The following is a 23343-nucleotide window of genomic DNA, read 5'->3' on the forward strand; positions in this document are numbered from 1 at the left end:
AGACTCAAACATCCTTCTCTCATCAACTGAAAAACAGAATTCAGAAGCAACTTAAAAGCTGCTGTTTAAATATTTGGACCAGCCAGGTGTGGTGGTGCATACTTTTAATCCCAGTACTTCGGAGGCAGAGGCAGGCAGATCTCTGAGTTCAAGGCTGCCCGGGGCCAAACAGAGTTCCAGGACAGCCAGGGCTACACAGAGAAACCCTGTCTCAAAACAAACAAACAGAATTGTTCCATCTGTGTTCTCTTTATCATATGAGAATCTTGTTCATTCCTGCAAAGCACCCCCTGGCCCTTCCTTCCTCGGTTCTCCACACTCTGGCTGATGTCTTCTGCCTGATGCAGGCTGCTCACTTTAGTCTCCCGGCTTATAGTTCTCCCACTCTCTGCTGATGTTGACAGACTCCATACCCTCTGAGTCGCCCTTTTCACACTGAGAATTTTGTTCTCCCGAGTCTGTAAACCCCCAGTTCCCTCAGTCCAGGGCCCTTGCCTGTCTTCTTGCCTTCACAAGTCATTTCTCTCTTGTAAGGTTGTGCTCCTGTGTGAAAACGTTCCCATGTGTGTTCCCATAACTACCGTATGTTACCTTGTGCCCATGTTGATGGTGATGACACCTTTGAACTTCATCGTACTGATATACCAAGAGGTGATCTGTGATTGGTTGATTTCCCTACACTCATCAAGTGGACCTTTCTCTCTCTCTCTCTCTCTCTCTCTCTCTCTCTCTCTCTCTCAGGTCACATTTCAAAAGATGTATTTGTTTTTCTTTTATGTTAGCGTTCTATCAGTGAATTCATCTCTTTTGTCTGGCAGGTCAAAAAAATTCCAGTCATTTATTGAGAGCTGCTTGGTAAAGAATCACAGCCAGCGGCCAGCCACAGAACAGTTGATGAAGCACCCATTCATACGAGACCAACCTAATGAGAGGCAGGTCCGCATCCAGCTGAAGGACCACATTGATCGAACAAAGAAGAAGCGAGGAGAAAAAGGTTAGTTGCACATTTGTATTTCAGAGAAAGAAACAAAAGGCAGCTCGCTGTGGGCTCTTGATGTATTTGGAGGTGACAGGAGATTTCTCATAGGCTGCATTATTCGTGTGAAATCTGCCTGTTAGGTCAGAGCCTTGGGTGTTAGTGGAAAGTAATGGCAAATCTCCATGGAAAAATTTGACCTGTGAGCCATATTTCTTCTTTTAGGCACCAAACAAAGCCATGATGAGTGACACTGTGAAGCACTTTAAACGACAAGTGACTTCTCTTAATTCAGATGAATATTCATAATGTTCCAAAGAGTGACATCTACACGTGTCAGACAACCTAAAGACATCATCTAGCTGGCATTTCCCTGTACTGACAGTCTTCAGCATTTGTGTTTCTGTGCTCCAAGACTTGATTCTGTTACTTAGAAGTCAGAAAATAATTTCTTACAGCATTAGTAATACAAAAAGACCACTGGGTTGCCAAGCTAGCAGCGTGGAAACAGAGTTTGAGCTGAAGGTCCCCAGAATGCACTTCCTCATTTTATAGATGCACATATTCCTCTCCTGTACAGTCTTCCCTGTGTCATGGAAAGCACAGGAGCACAGATGTGACACATTGGGACCGTGCCTAAGCACAGAGCCAAGGAATGGAGGCTTACGATCCTACTTGTTTCCGAGTTAAGTGAAAGCTTGCGTGTCTGCTGCAGGGCTTATGGCCAGCTGAGCATAAGGTGGGGAGGAAGGGAAAGTTGGGGCATGAAAAGGAGGATTAGGAAGGACAGGAACTCACTGGGGGGGGGGGGGAGCAGGCGACTGTAGGAGTGAAAGGCAGTTTCAGCATAGAGTGATAGCCATTGAGACTGTGGTGACGAGAACAGAGCAGACCAGACTAGAGTGGCCTTCTATGCTTTTCCTTGCTTCACTCTCCAACACCTCCCCCCCTGGCAGTGGAAGGAAGCAGACAACACAGGAGGAAGTCACCCATGTGTGTTTTATTTCTTTGATTTTTGTAATAACACAACAATAACTTGTGTGAGCTGAGGCTTGGAGCCAGGTGGTAAAGAAACTGGATGGACAGGTAACAGCAGCAGCAGACTAAGGAAGGAGGAAGTATCTGCAGTGACCCTTCCAACAGAGGGTCCCTTCTTTATCTGCCAGTTTCAAGGACTCCCAAAGAATCCAGTTAGCAGACAGTCAGAAATGGGAGGTTATGAGGCCTCCATCCCCAGTTGTTAGCAGACAGGGATAAGATATTCATGAGGTCCCAAAGAGCTAGGAAATCTCTGACTTTCAACTGCTCTTTGTTATTGTGGTTTTGGACCACTCTGTGGAGGCATGTTTAAAATAGTGCATGAGAGCGGTATGTCAAATATACAACCATTAAATACCCACTTCTTTAAAGGGGAATTTTATTATACTACAGGCATACTGAACAGGTTAAATGTTATGACTGCTTTAAGGTTCATATTCTGGGTTCATTTTCTAACTGTAACCCTTACAAATTATGTGAAATCTACCCCAGTTTTCTCATCCCTAAATTAGGGCTACGAACAACAACAATAGAGCTTCTTGCCTGGCATCATTGCAAATGCTAAAGATAATATATATAAAATGCTTAATACTGTATCTGACACATAGTTAAACATCGATACCTACTCTTAGTTTGTTCTTTATTGATCCATCACTTTTTGCAACTATTCAAGGGGACTTTCTGAGGACTCATGACCCATGAATAAAAATTGGGAAAATTTGTGTTTTACATTGTTTTCAAATTTGGGAGCTACAGATACTGAAATGTAACATAGAAATTGTCATGCCATGATGACAAAAAGGCTACTTTTAATATTCTCATTCTCCATAGTGTGAAAGAGCAGGGTTCTCATTAATAAGTACATGCAAGAGCTATGTCTAAGTGGAAGGAAGGAGGGTTGCTATTTTGGCTTAAATATCTATTGATTTATTTTGTTATGTGTGTGGATGTGTCTACCTCTGCATGAGTTTGTGAGTACCATCTGCTGATGTGTTTGGAGGCCAGAAGAGGGCATCAGATGTCCTGGAACTGGAGTTATGAGTGGTTATGAGCCATCCAGTGTAGGTGCTGGGAACTAAATCCAGGTCCTCTGTAAGTGCAGCACATATTCTTAACTGCATAGCCATCTCTTCAGGCCTCTCACATTAAGAGATAGATAGATAGATAGATAGATAGATAGATAGATAGATAGATAGATAGAAGAAAGATATTTCTTTTTTAAATTTATATATATATATACATATACACGTATACATGTATACATATATACATATATACATATATACATATCATATACATAATTATATATTTCATTTGTATGTATGAGTGTTCTGCCTTCATGTATGTATGTGCAACAGTTGTGTGTATGGTAACCACAGAGGCTAAAAAAAAGGCTTCAGATCCCCTGGAACTAGAGTTATAGATGGTTGTGAGGTTCCATGTGGGCACTGGTAATCAATCCTGGTACTCTAGAAGGTGCTCTTAACCATGGAGCCACCTCTCCAGCCTCCCTCCCCTAAACACCCCCCCTTTTCATTACATCTTTGCAAAAAAAAAAAAGAGTTTTATTTTTTTAAATATGTTATGATTTTTGACCTGATATTTTTTCTTAAGATATATTGACACCTATTAACTTAATCCTGTAGTACAAACACAATCAAGCTGAGTTCTGGTAAAATATTAACATCAAGGAGACTGACAAGTTAAAGTTCTTCAGAAAAATCAAAGCACTTTGAATCTTTCTGTGCTTCTTTCATTCACAACAATGGCCTTCATAGGGTAAAACTTTTGCATGGTATCTTGAACTCTCTGTTCTTCCATTTTGAGAGTGCATTGTTTTAGTATGAGTTATGGATACTTTACTGCAGAGTCTTTGCATTTGCAGAGAACATTAGTTATAAAGAGGTAGCCTGAGGGGTTCATGCTCATCTAAACTGAGGCTCACTTGTGATTTTACAAAATGCACCTGGCCTCATCACACTTAGGCTTCCTTTATTCTCTAATATCAAAATACAGGTGGTTAGCCAATCTGGGCGTTTTCTGGTGTGGATACTGCCTCCTAGTGTTAAACAGCAAAATTGCAATTTCAGTCCTGTTGAAGGGCTACACAAATGTCTTCAGGTGGTAATTAATAACTCACAGCTGTAAGGGAAAAGGGACAGTCTTGTGGCATCTCCTTCTACTTCAAAGATTCTCTAAGGACTTCTCATCATCTACAGAAAAGTTCTCAGCACAGCTCATTTAAGGATCCGAGAGTCACTGTACCTTAGGCATCTTGGTCTTACCATCTGCTCCCCTGACACCTAGCATCTCGTCTCAGGACTCGCGTTTCTTGAGCTTGTGACACTGCCAGCATCACATGCGGGCAAATTGTTTGCACTGTCATTTCCTGTGTCTTCCAGCTGCTGCCAGCAGAAGGGCCCCTGGCTTTCCAAGACCCAGCACATCACCATCCCAGTGCTCCACCACTGCTACCTCCCCATTCTGAGCGAGGGGTGGGGGTGGGTAGCTGCTCCCCACTCTCACTTCTCAATGCCTTCTGTTGAGGAGACGCTGGTTTTCACACTGAAACAGTCCAATATTGAATTCTAAATATGCATCCCAGATTGAACTTTTTCTTAATATGAAGGCATTACTCGTTTGTAATCCGACTACCTCCCTTATTTTCGAGGATTATTATCATAAGTGAGATAACAAATCTAAAATATCTAACCCTAGTTGTTTACATGTGTGATGCCTTCCAAACACTTGTTTCTTTTTTATAGCCATGGAAGTGGCACTCACGTATGTCTTGCTCATTGTATTTTGATTGTGACTAATCAAAGATTCAGTCTTAATACACATTACCTTGTTTATTATTTTACTGAATTAAATGAATGTTCCTTGTGAGTCAGTCATACACACACACACACAGAAGTGGGATTAAACTTAGGGCTGCCTGTATATCTGCATATCACATGTTCTAAGCCTTTGGTATAGGCCAGTATATATATAGAGATCATGTGTTATTATCAAGTATCCATATTGTGCATGCTTCTATGTAGTGCACTATCATGTGCTGGCTCACACCAGCACTGCCACAGACAGGTGAGTCATGCATTGCTCCATGGTGTCAGCGCAGCATCAGTGTCAGTAGGCAATGAGAATTTCAGCTCCATTGTCTTATGGGATTGCTGCTACACTGTGGTCCATTGACCACAGTTTGGTTCTGTGGCTCATGGAAGTTATTAAAGGGGTTGGGGTCTTCTCTGGGCAGCAACACCATCATCTACACCAGTGGTTCTCAACCTTCTTGCTGCTGTGACCCATTAATACAGTTCCTTGTGTTGTGCTGACCCCTAATCATAAAATTATCTCGTTGCTGCTTCATAACTGTAATTTTGCTACTGTTGTCAATCGTAATATAAATATCTGTGTCTTGTAAGTGTCCTAGGGTTACTTACTTCCACAAAGGGGTCGCGACCCACAGTTTGAGAAACACTGTCCTACACTGACATTCTGTGCTCTCTCTCCAGATGAGACTGAGTATGAATACAGCGGAAGTGAGGAAGAAGAGGAAGAGAACGACTCTGGGGAGCCCAGGTATGAGGAAGGAGGCTTCCACATACTGGACCGGGCTTGCTCAAAATGCACTCTCCTTTTGATTTATCGGTCTGTTTTTAAGAATGTACCAGGGTTTAATGTATCACCCACATACACACTCACTAATGTGTGGAATTTTCCCTAGTCAGACTCTTTTTAAAAATGTTGAAATCAGCATATTCTTTATCTTGTTCCCCAAGATGTATGGCCCGTATTCGTGACCCTGTTTCCTCTCACACATAGATCTAGAGGGGGTGGGGGTGGAAAGCAATTATATGGCTAATGTAGCACTGGAAATATTTAAAATTGCAACTCTGGGGAGAGCTAAGTGACATTTCAGATTGCAGTCATTCGGCTCGGCATGTAGTCCCTCTGACAAGCCCTTTCTGATGGCCACAGTCCCTGCCTTGTGCCTTGATATTTCACGGACCAATCCTGGAGGAGGTAATTCTAGAAAAATCAAATTATTCTCTAGATTTGAACCATGAGAGAAACATTCATGCCACCCTGTTGTCCCTCTGGAACCCAGTGCTCCTTAATTACCACTGACGCCACATTGAGAGAACTGCTTGGTTTTGAGGCCAGCTTTCTTCCTTCCCATTTGTATCCATGGGTAACTGAGAGCAGTGCTTGTGGTGCTAAGATTTCTCTTGGTGGACAGCAGCTCTGGTCATCCCACTGCTAATTGTGGAGGAAAGGGACATGCAGAAAATTCGCTGGACATTATGGGTCCGTGCCCTCCGGCCATCCAAGGTATTATCAACCCTCATATTGCAATGTGAAGACCAATTGTATCACTGACACAGAATGTCCTGTTCTGTGGGGGGACCATTTATTTAGCTGCAGAAATAAGCTAAATAACATATTTCTGTCCCCCTCCCTTTCTTCCTTTCTTCCTTTTCCTTCTTTTCTTTCTTTGTGTGTGTGTGTGTGTTGATGTGTGTGGGTAGCACATGTGAAAGCTGCCCTAGTTTGCTGCATTGTTGCTGAGATAAAAAAACACTCACCAAAAGCAACTTGGGGAAGAGTTTATTCTGTCTTGTAGCTTGTATAGTCCATCATACAGGGAAGTCAGAGTAGAAACCTGGAGGCGGGACCTGAAGTGGAGACCATGGAGAAATGTTGGTTACTGGCTTGCTCCCTAGGGCTTGCTCAGTCTGCTTTCTTACACAATCCAGGACCAACTGCACATTGTGGGTGTTAATTCCCCACAGATATGCCTAGTGGTCAATCTATTAGTGTCGGTTTTTCAGCTGAGGCTCTCTTCCCAGGTGACCCTAATTTGTGACAAGTTGACAATAACTAACCAGCATAGAAGTTAAAAGACAACCTCAGTTATTAGCCACCAAGGACTATCTTGTTTTTTTTATTATATAAAATTATATACATGTATTTTTATTGAAAACAAATGTTTATACATTATATTCTGATCAGTTTCCTCTCCTCCAACTCCTTCTAGTTCCTTCCCATCTACCCAACTCCATACCCAGCCCCCCTCAACAATGAACAAACCAGAATAAAAAGAAAGGAGCTCAAGAAACACACACATGCAAAACAAACGTAAAAGCACAAGATCAGAAAATAAAATATACAAACACAAGGCTAGTAAGACAAAAAATGTCAAAACAGAGCACCATGAAACAAGTCTACAAAAGTACTGACGAGTGCAATTTTGTATTTGGAAACAAGCTCTCTTACTGACGTGGCACTCCCTGATTGGCTAGGCCAGCTGGCCAGTAAGCTCTGAGGATCCTTCTGTCTCTCCCTTCTAGCACTAAGATTACGAGCATTTGCTACCACACCCAGCTGTTTTTACATGAATTCTGGAAAACACATTGACCCCTCCCACTTGTAAGACAAATGCTTCACTGACTATGCAGTCTCTCCAGCCTCTGTTCTCTCTTTAAGCCAGAGGTTCTCATCCTGTGGGTCTCTACTCCTTTGGGGGGTCACATATCAGGTCCCACATATCAGATACATGAGGATTCATAATAGTGAATATTATAAATAGCAAAATTACAGTTATGAAGTAGCAATGAAATAGTTTTATGGTTGGGAGGGTCACCACAACACCAACATAGGGAACTGTATGAAAGGGTCCCAGCATTCGAAGGCTGAGAACCACTGTTAGGCCAACTCAAACCTGACAAGCTCCACCCTTGCTAAGCCACCCTATGAGGCTGAGACTGAGCCCACAGGGCCGTTAGGTTTTCTCTCTTCTCTGCCAGGGGATTTCTCAAAGTTAAAGAGAATTCTTTTCTCACATCAAAATGTGTTAGCTGCATCCAGTTAGCTGCATAAAGACAATGGCTGTCAAACAGTGTTTGACACTGTTCAACATTCACAACATTCACAACATTCACAAAGTGAATGTTCCTCAAGAGGAAAGGACCCTGCTCCCTGCTTCCAGGCTGTTAACTGTCTTCCTTCTGACTGTTCTTTGAAGACCTGAGAAAATCTGTCTTTCCAAGGCTTTCTTTGTGTCAGGGGTCATTTGGTGAGCCACCAGGTGTACTTAAAACATGTCATTATGTCATGGGGAAGATTATGTACCAAGTACCGTTTTTTGAATATGTCTAATTAGTCTTCACAAAAGTCTAAATGTTAGTAAAAAGACAATGGTTTTCTCACTGTAGACATGAGACAGCACGGTCATATACAGTGTTGGTAACTGAATGATTGACGTATATGTACCAGCAGTAGCACTTAGAATTTGTTTTAGCGTTTTACCCTACGATAACAAGTTGTAGAGGGGGTTCACAATAGACCCTCAAACCCCCATGAAATGCCCTCAGCAAAGCTCTGGGCCTATAGCTGCGTCTCATCTTTTATCAACTCTCCAAACCAAACTGATATCCTTGTCAACTGCCAACACCCTGCCCCCATCCTACAACCCTCATACTATTTCCTGACATTGCTGTCACCCAGCAGCCCAAATGAAACCGTAAGTCATCCCTCAGCACATTAGATCTGTCCACGGGCCTCAGTAATTCTGTCCCCAAATACTTGTCTGAGGTTCACCGCCACTGCTTGCTGTGTGGAGTCCCCATGTGAAGCACTGTTAGCTTCCCTTACTCTCCTGTACCTTGCAGACTGCGGTCCACTGTGAAGCTGATGGAGCTGCTAACGCTATGCCTGAGCAGTTGGCCTTTGTGGGCATGTGTGTGCACCCTCCCGTGTGTGCACACTTCGCCGGCTGCCTGTCTCTGACCACTCTCGTATGTACTAGATTCCGTCTCGATGACTCTGCCCCTGGAGGCCAGGCCAGAGTGTCATTCTAGGACAAGAGCAAGCTGTTTCTACCAAGGACTCTGAACTTGCTTTCTCTTTTGCCTGGAGCCCCCTTACCCTCCATCCGCTGTCCTCCTTGAAGGGTGGACGTCAACCCGTTTAGAACAGAGCCGCAGACCTCATCTCAGCTCCTCGACACTATAAATTGTAAACTCTTCACCCTTTCAAACTACCATTTCCTATTTGATCTTTTATTATTTGTAATAATTTGCCTGTCTATCTTTCCCACAAGGAAGTAACTCCAGAAGGAGAATTTGTCTGGCTGTTACAGGGTTTTTTTCTGGATTACCATCTTCTCAGAGGAAAGAATTCAGTAAGGAATCACAGTTCAGGCAGGAGTTTACTTGCCAAAACAAACACTCTGAAGAGAGTCTGGAGTGGGCTGTCCCCAACAGGGGATTGGAGCACTGCGGATGGATTTCAGAGAAGTTGTTGGGGATCTCTATGAAGTAGATCCATGGGGCAAAGGGGGACTTTTTTATCGTAAATCATAGTGGACCAAGTCTTCCTTTTAGGATGTTTCTTCCCACAATCTTCTAGAAAATCCCACTGAGGGAGTGTCAAAGTCATAATGAAAGTGACATTATACTGGTGGGTGGGAAAATCCCTGGCACCTGAATTTTGGATATTGCATAAATCTATCAGAAGCCTTGGGGACATTTAATCACAAAGGCTGAGGCAGGAAGGGTGTTATAACACATCTGATCATGGTATGGTATGATAACGGATCTGATCATGGTCTAAGACATTGGAGAGCACTTTTGGGATTTTTGGAGGGGAAGCATGTTCATGTCAGAGCACATGTGTGTAGCTGTGAGTGTGGCACACATCTGAACCATGGGTGTCATCCTTCAGAAGTCCACCTTGTTTTTTGAGACAAGACCTTTTATTGACCTGGGGCTTGTACAATAGGTCAGAATAGTGGGCAGATAAACCTCAGGAACCCAGCTGTGTCCATCTCCCCAGCACTGGGGTTGCAAATGCATGCCACCACACTGGGCATTTAATGTACACTCTGGGATCTGACTTTGGACTTCAAGTTTGTGTGGCAAGCACTTCACCAGCTGAGCTATCTCCACAACCTGAGTGGTTTTTGTTACTTTATATCTAGCTCCTTTTGGAGACAGCTCAGCATCCATGATGTGCATGCTCAGAGTATTTGTCAATTAAGAAGTGAGGCTGAGTAGAGAAACCTGTTGCCTGGGTTCCACAGTAGTCCATCAGGTTGAACAAACAGGAAGGGGACTTGGGGTGCCTTTGAGCACACCCTCCTCTCAGCTCCATGGGAAAACTCTGCTTATTAAGCCCAAAGTCTACCATTAACCAGATAGCCTTCTGGGACCCCGAAGGTAATAGGAGACTCCATTAATGGGGCTTCTCCATCTCTGACCTTGTCTGTCTAACCCCAACACGTGTGCCTCTACCTGAGGAATGTCACAGATCCTCAATTAGATTACAGAATCAATTTCCTTTCTCCCAATAAGAATGTATTTAGCCATCACCTGAGATTCCTGAGATGTTTCCCCATGCTAATGAGGCATTCTAGGTGCCCTAAGCCCCCAGGCAATGACTTTGCCCATCCTGTATGTCCCTACCCTCAGTCCCTTAAAATTTTATAAGCCTTCAGTGACCCTAAGTAAAGCTGACCTGCCTCCTGGTAGCGGGTCCCAGTGTGGTCACTCACTGTACACACTCACAGAGCTTCCAAATCACTCACTCATCCACTGTCCTCATGGATTATGTCAGCCAGTGATCCACGAGAGCAGGGAGACCCCCACAGCTCCAAACCCCATATCTATTTCTAACTGGTATCTAGCTAGCACTATCACCCTACAGCCTGACCTAGCACCTGCCCCATAGCAGAAATGAGGAATTATGTGTTCAGTAAGATTATTTTAGGTAGATGCTGTCACAAAAAAATTTAAGAGGCTATGTTAAAAAAAAAAAAAACAAAAAAAACAAAAACATAAGAGCTATCTTCCATCTCCCTGATATATAGCAATGGAGAACCAGAGGTCATAATTTTTAGCTGGTAACCTGTAAGCTTTGAATTGGCAGCTCAGGGCCACCAGTGGTACTAGACAGTTTATGTCCTTCACACACATACAGAGAGAGAGAGAGAGAGAGAGAGAGAGAGAGAGAGAGAGAGAGAGAGAGAGTTAAAAACACTATGTTAGGCATAATCTAGGAATCAGTTACCTCAGGTGCTGTCAGTCCCACGTGTGTGGTTTGTGCCTAGACCCACTCCCTTCAACAGTGGTGTACAGAGACAAGCTCTGGGCACCATGGACTGCATAAACTTGGCCTCAGATCTTGGCTTTTGTCAACCTTGTCTTTATCCTTGTCCCACGTGGTCCATTGCATCTTCCCTGAGCAGCATAACCTCGGCCTATTGGGCCTTAGGGTAAGCAGCCAAGGAGGTGCATGTGAAGGCATCTGCTCTCGTGAACAGAGTGAGACCCCTTTGCTGCTCTGTGAGTGCATGCCTACGTACTTGTATGCGTGTGTGTTTGCGATGTGTTACTACATATGTTATCCGTGTGTGCATAGGATGCCTGTGTCTAGAGGTCAGAGAACAACCTCTGGTGTTGGTCCTTTCCTTCCACCTTGTTAGAAATAGAGCCTCTCATTGTTGATGGCTATGTATACTAGGCTCGCTGGCCTCCCAACGTCTGTCTCTGCCTCCATCTTCCCGGAGAAATGCAAAATTACAGGCACATTTGCTATTGGACCCAGCTTTTGAGGAAGGTCTGAATCCAGATTCATGTTTACATAGCAAGTGCTCTAACCACTGACCCACCCCACCCCCCGGCCGCTGGTAGTTATTGCTCTTATACGTGGAGATAAGCTTGCCTAGGGCTTGAGGCTTACACACCCATTTAAGTCTTAAGCAGTTTTTTTGCCATGCACTGGAGATGGGGTCAGGTGGAAAAGCCTATGAAGTGTGTGGTATTCCACAAGGGATGGAGACAACCTATATGCAATGGTTGTCTTGAAAAGCGACTCGGGCACTGTTTTCTCACATCTCCCCGGGACCCACAGTAGCAACAATGGCCCTGTCATAAGCAGTATCCTCATCTTCTTTCCTGTCCACAGCTCCATTCTGAACCTACCAGGGGAGTCAACACTAAGACGGGACTTCCTGAGACTGCAGCTGGCCAACAAGGAACGCTCAGAGGCCCTGCGGCGCCAGCAGCTGGAACAGCAGCAGAGGGAGAATGAAGAACACAAGCGGCAGCTGCTGGCTGAGCGCCAGAAGCGCATTGAGGAGCAGAAGGAGCAGAGGCGGAGGCTGGAGGAGGTGAGTACCAAGGAGCCAGGCTTGAGGCACTGCCTGCTTGGTACACATGCTCTTTGAAAAAGGCCTTCACGCACACTGAGAATGGGGTCAAGTCTTCTGTCCTTCCACTCATTAAACTCTTAGTAGGGCTTCCCTTGACTATCCCTCACTTTGTAGCATGTTCTGTAACCTGATGCTAAGTAAATAACACCAGGCCCTGCATCTTGATTCTCTTCTGACACCAGGAGCCATGCTCTTCCTGCATCCTTCTTGCCCAGGACACACCCTGCAGCTGCAGGCAAGACCTACGCCCAGCAGTGCCTGCTACTCTCCTCTGGATGGGAAACTAAATCATTGACCATCGTGTCTTGAATGTTCTGTCCCATACAGGGTTCTTACCCTTTGTTTAAGTCCCCATCCTGGAACTTCATCCACATTTCCAAGCATTCCTTCTTCAGTCAGATAAAGGAGAGCTTCCTATTGGGAAAACTGGGAGGCAAATGAAAGGGTCCCTAGTGTATGGGAGCAGGGTGGTGATATTGTGGGTCTCCCTAATTCCAGCCTGCTCCTCACTCATGAGGTCCCTGATTTGGCATTTTAAGATGATCTACTAGAGAGTGAGTGTACAGGAGATATTTGAAAAGAGCTCATCCAGCTGGCTCCCTCCTTAGCCACCATATCAGAGGGCCACCTGGTCCCAGTGGGTGTGCTCCCGGCTGCTCTCTCTAGCTAGCATCATTGTGACCAGTCGCTGTGCTTCCAGGCCTGGTTCGCTCATCCCTGGAGCCCCTAGTTCCTTCATACCCATAACCACTCGGTTGTCAGCGGACCCACCTTCCAGTAACCCAGTAAATCAAAACTCTTGATGCTTAAAGTTAACCAATGTATATATATATGTATTATATATATATATTACATTATATATATGTATTATATATATATATTCTCAATGCACAAGATACCCACACAATTTAGAAGGTTATCTCAATTATCCTAACCGTTAGATTTTACATCTACCAATTTACTTGATGCCACGCGGGTCCATATCCACAGCCATTTAGCCTCTCTTTCGCTCTCCCTGCATCTCTGCCTGTCTCTCTGCCACCCTTAGCTCTGCCTCCCTTTTTCCTGTCCAATCATAGGCCTCCTGCTGCAAATAGATTGGGCAGGGAAATTTCTGCCACAAGTAAGGCTATAAATTCAGATCACTATTTATTTATTTATTTATTTATTTATTTACATCCCAAACGATACCCCTTCCCAGACTCCCCAAACAGAGTCCCTACCCCCATCTCTTTTAACAGCCCACCATGGTGTACATTTTCTCATTTAAATCTGGGACAGCCTCAGGTCACTTTTCAGGGAAACCTAGTAGCCCCATTAAGACCTTAGAACATTATTTTTAGACCACCAATAATAATCCTCTATATTTACAATAATTTGTTTATTGAGTAACTTCTATGTGAAAGCTACCAGGCAGGCGGTTGCTCACACGTGGAACACTGTATCATTTTTTTCTCCCATGAAGCGCATATTGCATCCTTATTTTCCAGTTTTCCCACCTTCATCATGCTATGAGATAGCTGAGATTTCTTTATTTATAAAGTGACTGAGGGCTCATGTCTAATGATCATGGAGCACTGACCATATGACATTTAACAAGGAGGACAGTGAGGACTAGATATGAGCAAAATACACAATATATATGTATAAAATATTGTGATGAAAGCTATTGTTTTGTGCGTAACTTTTTTTTTAAAGTTTTTAAAATTAAAAAGAAAGGAAATGTAAAGCCGAGAGCACAGTGGAGTGAGACCGGAAGGTGGCTGCCATGCACAGATGCAAGCTGGCCGCTCAGATCCCAGTGTGCATGCGAGCGTTCACAGAAACAGTAACCGTGAAGAACCAGGGCCTCGAACTCTGATCCTCAGATGTGGACTCTGAGATTTCTGTGAGCAGCAATAAGGACATAAAGTATGTGTGTGAGTTTAGACACCGGGTGTAAAGGGTGCCCATCACGTGAGCAGTGTAAAGCCTGCCTGCTATCTTCTGTTCTGCGTGTAATGGATAGAGGCCTGTGAACAGGGCATAGGTGAGTGTACATGTGACGAATAGAAGTGAAAGGTGCAGACATGACCTCCGGTTACCCCTCTCTCCCCCAGGCTACAGATGGACAGTCTTAGTCAGGTTCTGGCAGCTGTGCTGAGCTATCTCTGCCTTCAACCCGAGCCCAGGCCTCCTGTAGCTCTTATCTGGCTCCCAGATCTCTTAGGCCTCTGGAACACCATGACTCTGCTCTTTGGACTTTTAAGACTTCCTCTTTCTGAGTAGATTACACCCTTTGCTAAACACTGGCTGCCCTGCTTTTCTTGGTGTGGAATTTACTAGGTCCTCACTTCCTGGGACAGCACAGTCTCCACTACTCAGGCTCCATTTGGTTACCGGCTCATTATCATTGGCTTCAGGTTAAAGGCACTGACCATGCAGCCCTGGAAAACCCACACTAAAAACCCATAAGCATTTAATGTTTACAAGACCCACATGGTATAGAGAGTACACGTGGCCTGGTACATTTTATAAATTAATGTTTGTATATCTGTGTTAATGTTCATATGGACGTTCATACAGAGGTACGCATGCTCATGGTGCACGTGCTTGTGTGTGTGCATGTACGTACAGGTCAGAAAAGAACCTCAAGTGGCATTCTTCAGGTGCTGTCCATTTTTTTACCCCTGGTAATGGGTTCTCTCATTGGATGGAACTTGCTAAGTAGGCTAGGGGCCTACTAGTGGGCCAAGAAGCCCCAGAGATATGCCTGTCTTCATCCACCCAGTGCTGGCTTTGCAAGTATGCACAAGGACACACAATTTTTTAAAACTTTTTATTGATTCTTTGTGAGCTTTACATCACCCGGTCCTGCTCATCTGCGTGTCCCCTCATATCTGCCCTTTGCTTTTGCAACCTCCCCCTCCAAAATAAAACGCACACATGCGCGTGCACACACACACACACACACACACACACACACATACATACGCACACGCACACACACACACACACACACACACACATACATACATACGCACACATGCGCACGCACACGCACGCACGCACGCACCACTAACAACAACAGCAACAAAACCCAAAGCATAGAAAACCATCTCGCTGTGGAAGTTATAGTATGTCCTAGTGTGTCCCTCAGTGTATTCCTCTGTCCACACATCTTCACTTGTAGATGTTCATTGCAGTGAATCATTGGTCTGGTTTGAGATCTCTGGCTTCTTTGGCATCATCAGTATTGAATGTTCACTGGGTCTTCCCTCAGTTATTCTGTTGTTGCCCTGTGTCACTAAGATCCTGCAGCTTTGGTTCAGCAAGACTGGCCCTTTCACACGTCCTATCATTTGTAGATGATATAGATTTTGGGCTGGGTTGACTCAAAGCTCTGGATCTGGGCCTGGATGGTAGCTGGGCTAGGCAGCTCACCAGTTCTTCCTTATTGGCACCACCAAGGCAAGCTCTCCAGCACTGTTCCAGCTAAGCCATGCAATGCTGCCATAATCTGCAGGAGGCAGGTCAGCTCTCCCAGATTCCCATCCAAGGAGCTACTCACCTGCACGACCACCCCAACAGGGCCAGCGCTACTGTACTGCCCCAAGGAAAGTACATGGCCCACTTTCTGAGTGCTGCAGAAGCGAGGGGCAGGGCCAGCTCACCTGCTCTCATGACCCCAGACCAGCTCTTCCAACTGCCACAGGTGATTACTTGTAAGGGATAGGGAGGCATCACCCCCAACACTCAATTTTTCATGTGTGTTCTAGGGACAGAACTCAGGTCGTCTTGCTGAGGAGCAAGCCTGACTTACTGAGCCATCTCTCCAGACCCCGTTTGTTTATTTGTTTGTGTTGTTCTCACAGGAACACTTGGCTTTCGGACCCAGGTGCTTTGTTGGTATGAAGTCTTCCCAGAGGGAAGCATATTGTTTTGCTGTGTTTTTAGTTTTTTTAGTTTTTTGCTTTTCTTCCCTGGCATAAATTCCCTAGATTTCCTACATTTGTCATCAAGCAGCTAAATGACCATTTCTTGTGATTGTCAAGTGCTGACCATATATATATATGACAGAGACTGGGGTCAGATCATTACATGAACTTTGTCATTTAATAATCACAATGATCTGAAGGCTAAAACTTTGCAATGAAATCCTAGAGATGAATATTGGTCACTTTTCCTGTTGCTGTGACCAGATGTGTGACAAGAAGCCACTTGAGGTAGTAGTTGTTGTGTAGGTAGTAGTTGTTGTTGTGACTCACAGTTTTAAAGGGTCCAGTCCACCTAGAGAGAAATCTTGGCATCAGGTGACTCCACAGTGGTGTGAGTGTGTAGCTGCCCTCCCCCTCCTCACCTCTCAATGTAACAGAACAAAGCAGATGGGATGAAAGCCAAGGTTAGAACCTCCAGATCTGTCACCAATGATCCATTCCTTCAGTTATAGCCTCATCTCTTAAAGGTTTTACAGTCTTCAAAGCAGGGCCATCAGTAGGGAACCATGTATCCTAACACTAACGCTATAGAAAATATTTTACATCCAACTCACAAGTGGTGACATAACTCAAGACGAATTCATGTTGCAATCAGGGACTTCACTACAGAATCTTTACGTCACTACAATGCTTTTCGTCACTGTTTTGTTTACCCTATCCTGGCCTGTACCTCTCTGGTATTTTGCCCTACACAGCTATGCTCAACGGGTATTCAGCTTTGAGCTAGGTTCTCCTTACATACCAGGTAGGAGCTCCTGAGAGGACTCTTCTGTGTTCTTCAGTGACATTTATGGGAGCTTCTCCCAAGGGTATGAGTAAGACACGTGCCCAGAGAGAGACACCCTGAGGTCTATGGCCTGAATGGAAGGTATCTGTGTGTGTAAGAACATGAACCCTCTGCTCTGGGTGATGGTCAGTGTGAACCCAGCTTTTCAGAAAAATTCAGAACACATGGATGTGGACAATTACATTGGCTTTATCTTTTGGATCTTTCTCTTGCCCTAGTAGGCATGTCCAACCAGCAAGCCACTGGCACATGGGGTCACATGCAGCTATGAATGTGGCCCAACCAACTTAAACATTAGCAGTTTTGTTTGATATTTTTATGACTCTGTTGTAGTGTTGTCAAGAATAAACTCTATAGATGACAATGTCACGTCAAGTTTAATGTCAACTGCTATAGCTGAAGAGAAGGAAGCAAATTGTGACATAAAGAGCTAGCTGTAAGTACTGAAATTGAATAACGACGACTGTTGCCACCTAGCGATTCCCTTCCTGTGTCTCCATCTTTATCTGCCATCCTAGCCTATGGTGAACACTTGTGTCTCTGGTGGTCAGAACAGGGACTTGTATAGGCATGCATAGGCATGTAGAAATTATGAAGTCTATAGTTCTTCTTAAGGATTTAGCTTCCTTTTGATCAGATGGGCTTTTGTGAGCACCCTGGGAATTACAGTCCAGCTCTGAGTAAAAGCCTGCTGCCCATCACTGGAATGGTGAGGCTATAGCTCTGATATCTGGTGACCTCAGGTGTCAGTCTCCACCAGAAGCTTCTAAGGACACTTTCTGTGCCCTTTGTTCTTGACGTGTGTCTGTTTGGATATGGCTAGGATCTAATCAGTTGGTAATTCTCAGAAGGACTTTGACTACAAGCTGAATGTACTCATGGATCCCTTGTAGACAAGGGACATGCCCTGTGGCTGATTAAGTGGTGGTAAGCAGACCAGTTTTGACCGATGATACAGTACAATTTATAAGCAAGTTCCAAGAACTTGCTGAAACTCAGCCAAGGTGAGTCAGTTCGTCTCTGGTGACAAAAGTATATAGTAATCTCCGGGTTTTTTTTTTTTTGGGTTTTTTTTTTTTTTTTTTTTTTTTGGTTCAATAAGAATTTTTATTACCCAGCTGGGACAAGCCCTACCTATCAGCATTAGATGGGCCCTGGAGGGGTTGTGGGCCTGCTCTGGTAAGAGACTAATTATTTTGGATCAGGTCTCTGGTAATGATTTATTTTGTGTAAACCATTAGGATACCAGTGCTTGCTTTCTGCTTGCTGGGAGTACTTCATACCTTTATTTTAACAGGAAAACCATTAAGTCACAACAGTAGGTCAAGCTGACTCTAAGAGCTGTTGCCTTCAGCCCTCCCTTACCCTGCTTCCTGTTCTCCACAGAGATGTGAGTGGGTAAGCTTGCTGTCCCTGTTAGAGTTGTCCTGAAGACTAACCAGGAAAATGGAGAATTAGATGTCAATGGCCATCATGTGGAAAAATCTTCTAAAGGATCTCTAGGGAGACCCACCTAGTGATTAGATTTGGGGAAGGGGGACATTTATACTTTGGTGCTACCCTGTCTGCTGTCAGCTAGAGCTCGTGTCTGCTCTTGGTGCTGACTCTTCTGTCAGGGTCAGAGACCAGCTCACAGAGGCTATGTGGCAGGGACTTATATCTAAAGAAGCCACTGGGGAAAGTAGGTGTTCTTAGAATCTAAATAGTTTCTCTAAGATGCTGCAGCATAACCCCCACTCCAAAGCAGAGAAAGGGTGGTGCATATCTCTGTAAGAGTCTCTGTGTGCTGGGCCACCCTGCAGGCTCAGTGGGAAACAGCTTGTTTCCAAGCCTGGTAGCCTGAGCTTGCTCCCTAGGACCCATATAGTAAAAGGAGAGAAACAACTCCCATGGTTTTTCCTTTGTGCTTCACACATGCACCATAGCACAATGACAAACACACACACTCATACACAAATAAACAAACAAATAAAAACATTTAATAGTGAAGGATGTGGTATTTAGGTCAGCAATGCCAACTAAAAAACCAGAAGTGATGATGCACACCTGTGACCTCAGCACTTGAGAGTCAGAAGCAGGAGGATTGTCATGAGTTCAAGGCCAGCTCATGATAGATTTCAAGACTCTATCTCAAAGCAAAATGCAAACAAATCAGCTTCAGGCCCGCGTGCAGCCGAGGCCTATCTTCCTTTTTTACTGTGTGACCCTGGGTGCATTTGTTAGCTTTCCTCTACCTCAGTTTCTACCAGAATCAAACTGTCGGGTAGCAATATCATCTCATTCAGCAGTTAGGATTAAACCAGGTGATTATCAGAAACCTCCAGCAAATTGCCAACACATAAAGTTCCAGAAGCCGTAACTGTCGCTTTTACTGACTAAAGTCAAAGGAATGTTCCAGCATTTGAGCTCCTTCCTGTGTGCAGTGAAACCTTGAGTTTATAAAAATAAATGCACCAGAAGGCAAGCACCTTCTCATGCTTTGGAACAAACACTTGTTACGACACCCACTCAGAATGCGGTGGAATGGGAAACAATCTGGTAAGTAGGTACAAGGGTAAACTACACCAGCTTTGTAGGCCAGGAGGCCAGATTTCATCCTAGCTCTGTGGTCCTGGGCAGATTACTTAATCTGGCTGAACCCTAGCCTTTTTCTTTTCGAAAAATTATTTTAATTAATTAATTCATTTATTCACTTTAATTTCCAATATCAGCCACCCCTCCCAGTACTCCCTCACATAGATCCTCCCCCCATTCCCGTTTTATCTCCACCCCCCTTCTCCTTGTCCCAGCACATCAAGTCACTGCAAGACTAGGCACATCCTCTCCCGCTGAGGCCAGACAAGGCAGCCCAGTTAGGGGAATGGGATCCATAGGCAGGCAGGCCGCAGATTTAGGGATAGCCCCCAGCTCCAGTTTTTGGGGGACCTGCATGAAGATCTGCCACATATGTGCAGGGGGCCTATGTCCAGCCCGCGCTTGCTCTTTGGTTGGTGGTTCAGTCTCTGGGAGGAACCACAGTTTCTTTACCTGTATAGTCAGCATAATTGTATTTACTTGGAAGGATTATTGTGGGAACTATGTGAAAGTTCACAAGCACAAAAGGCTTAGCCCTGTGCCTAACCTAAGTAATGAGTAGAGATTTTTGTACAGATGCTTTGTTGTATTCTGGAACAGTAAGAGACTATGTCACCAGGTATTATTCACGTTACGTATTATAGAGATAATTTCTTCATTCTGTTTTCACTAATGTGGCTTCCCTGTCTACCACTTAGGGGTGCCTTTTTTCTGAATGCTCCCTTTTTGTGTGTGTGCCACTTGGTTCTCTGCCTGCTGTTGGCTTGTCTAAGTAGTCGCTGGCCTGGCCAGCACAAGCTACCATCCCTAGGGAGCACCTTACTTAGGAGGGCCACCTGTTACCTTGGAAACTCTGCTTTCCCCAGAGGAGCCCATGGGACTTTCCTCTGCCGAAGATCTGTCTTTTGAAAGATGCTCTTCCCTGGATTTCTTTCAGTCATTGTCTTAGTTTTATATATGTTTCTCTGACAAAACATCTGACCAAAAGCATCTTAGGGAAAAAGAAGTTTGTTTGCCTTACAACTTCATGTTGAAGACTATCATTGAAGGAAAAAAAAAGCAGAAGTTCAAAGCAGTTAGTCACACCAAATTCTCTAACCGATAGCAGAAAGAAATAAACACATCCATGCTGCCTTCTTGCTAGGCTGCTCATACTTAACTAGATTTATTCACATATGTTGTCCAGGACCACCTGCGTAGGGAATGGTGCTGCCCACAGTGCGGGTGGTCTTCCCACATCAGTCAACAATCAAGACAATCCTCCAGCACACTAACCTGATCTAGACAATTCCTCAGTTGAGGCTCCACTTTCAGATGATTTCTCAGTTGTGGCAAGCTGACAGTAAAATCTGATCACCACAAGTAATAATTATAATCTTACCATTACTATCAAGACTCATCTCCACCAAGATCTAAACAAGACCCATCGATAGAAACGTAGAGCCCTGGGAGTGGCTATTTCACAAAGAAGATGGGCACACGGCAGCTTTGCTCCCAAACACCACTCTCCCAGTTTCTGTCGTAGCCATCTTGAACAAACCTAAATTCCTCTGTTTATCAGTTTATTCATTTACAAAGTGGATAATGATCACCTGAAAGATGGACTTAATTAATAAAAAATGTTTCTAACAGTATCTGGTAATAGTGGGCATGGTGACATGCCTGTAATCCTAGTACTTGGGAGAAGGAAGCAGAAATATTGGGAGTTCAAGGTTAGTATAATATACATAACACGTTTGAGGTCAGCCTGGGCTATGCAAGATCATATCTGAGAAGACAAATAACAAAGGGGAAGATGCCCCAATAATCAGTGAGTCCCAAGGGGCTTGCTTTTTTAGTAGAAGGTCTGGCTTTGTCTGCAGTTCCTGGACCCTGTGGAGGGAGGGGTTTAATCTCAGTGCTCCAGTTAGAGATTTTGCTGAAATACGCCTCACCTAAACACAAACCCCTTCTTGTGCTTTTCAAGAACTGCCTGGTATCTTATGCCAACAGCATCTAATGTTACAAGACAAGATTAGGGCTGGACAGGCACTAACCACTGGTGTACTTAGAGTGCCTTCGATGACATGTATGCAGAATTACTCAAAGCCTGCCTGGGCAGGCATCACAGGTCACAGACATGACCTCAGTCATGCAGGGTCTGCTCTGAACCTCTTTTATTATGATTAGTCCATCTGTCTTGTATTTCAGTTTTCTTAGTTATGCCTAACCTAAGTGGAACTGAACAACAGAATGGTTTTGTTCAGCTTCATTGACACGTTTCTTCACATGACATTGAGATGGAACAAACATTGAGATGTTTTCATTTCTACTCTTGTTTCCTTTAGTGAGCAACTTGAGTAGACCATCATCTGGGCAGTGATCTCAGTCAATTTTTCTTAAAAAGCAAGAATCCCTTCAGCATCATTTTTTTCTGATGGGCTTACTTACCTGCTGTCCTGTCTCCTTACAAACCCATGGGGTTTAGGTGCCACATTCTGATTTTTTTTTTTTTGAAAGAAATAATGTTGAAAATTTTAGCTTGTTATTTGTTGAGCTGCTGTGATATCTCTACATTCAAATACATCCTGCCAAATATCTAAAATGCCTTCATCGGCAGCTCAGGAAACGTTTGAAGAGTTCTCTGTTCTACAGGGGATATAATTTAGCCCCTTCAGTATCGGCTCAGAAGGCTAGGCTAGCTCTCTTTGTGAATGTAGTGTCCACAAACTTATTTATAATGCACTTACTTCCATAGCACTCAACTACAGGGTCTTTCACTAAGGCTTTGCACTGCTAAGGCAGGAATCTGAAGGCTTTTATCTGTGCTTAATGTTAATACTAAGCTATAGAGCCTTGTGTGTTAGGGATGACCTTTAGGCCATTCTTGTTCCTCTGTGTGGAGGTACCTGGGAAGCCCTAGTAGCTGTTCCTAGGGAAACTGAGGCTTGAGAGATAAGTAGGATCTCTTGAATAATCACATTGACCACTATTCATAGCAGAGACAGAATTAGATTGCTTCGTTAAGCTTGCTCAGGGCAAAATCAACCTAGAACCTTTCTTCTTCCTTTTGTTCATAAAGACCAGCTTGCACATGTGTACCTTGGGAGCTTAGCCACAGGCTGCCTGCTGATCAAAAGGTGCCCTTGAGTAGAGTAAAGGCTTCCTTCTGGTCACTGATTATAACAAATGTAGAAGCAAAGGGATAGAGTATTTCTAGTCTGTCTAGCTTTCCCATGGCTCTCTGGTTATTGTTTCTATGAAGAAAGGGGAAAGTATGGGATCAAGACAGGAAAGGGAAAACTATGAGAAGAACAGGGCATCTTTCACCAGGTCTACATGCATGTGTCAGAACTAGGCAGAGTGCATGCCCTGGCTATCTACTCACCAAGGACTGGACTCAGGCAAGATGCTGGCCTGGATGTGGCGGTTTTCTTGTCTGTGCAGTGCGAGTGAGGAGTGTATCTGGCTCAAGGGGAAGAGAAACTCCATGAGTAAGAGCCTTAGAATTGTACTTGATCCCACCAGAGGTACGTGGTATCGCAGACTCACAGAACCTTGATCCTATCACTTGGCATTAGTATTTCTTTCATTCTCTTTATTACACTCTTGTGTCATAAAATCAGAGGTGCCTGGACACGTCACTGTTCTTGTGCCCTACCTCTTACAAGACAAAAGCTTAGAATTCTACTCTCAGGTGCAAGGCATGGTGCCCTTAGTCTGCAGTGGTCAGTCTTCAATTGTTTTTCCCAAGGTCAAAATTGGGCAAATGCTAAGCAGATGGAACTTCCATATG

General features: G+C 44.2%; 1 protein-coding gene across 4 annotated transcripts in view; it reads left to right on the forward strand.

Moving 5' to 3' along the window:
- Tnik (TRAF2 and NCK interacting kinase) overlaps nt 1-23343 on the forward strand; it is a 399376-nt gene that overhangs the window by 295578 nt on the left and 80455 nt on the right. For all 4 annotated transcript variants that reach the window (XM_034499583.2, XM_034499581.2, XM_034499582.2 and 1 more), the window contains exons 10-12: nt 819-994; nt 5530-5596; nt 11984-12188. In XM_034499583.2, the coding sequence (XP_034355474.1) occupies nt 819-994; nt 5530-5596; nt 11984-12188 (448 nt within the window). The remainder of the gene's footprint in view (nt 1-818; nt 995-5529; nt 5597-11983; nt 12189-23343) is intronic.

The sequence above is a fragment of the Arvicanthis niloticus genome, chromosome 4 (assembly GCF_011762505.2).
Source record: "Arvicanthis niloticus isolate mArvNil1 chromosome 4, mArvNil1.pat.X, whole genome shotgun sequence".
In the NCBI taxonomy this organism is placed as follows: domain Eukaryota; kingdom Metazoa; phylum Chordata; class Mammalia; order Rodentia; family Muridae; genus Arvicanthis; species Arvicanthis niloticus.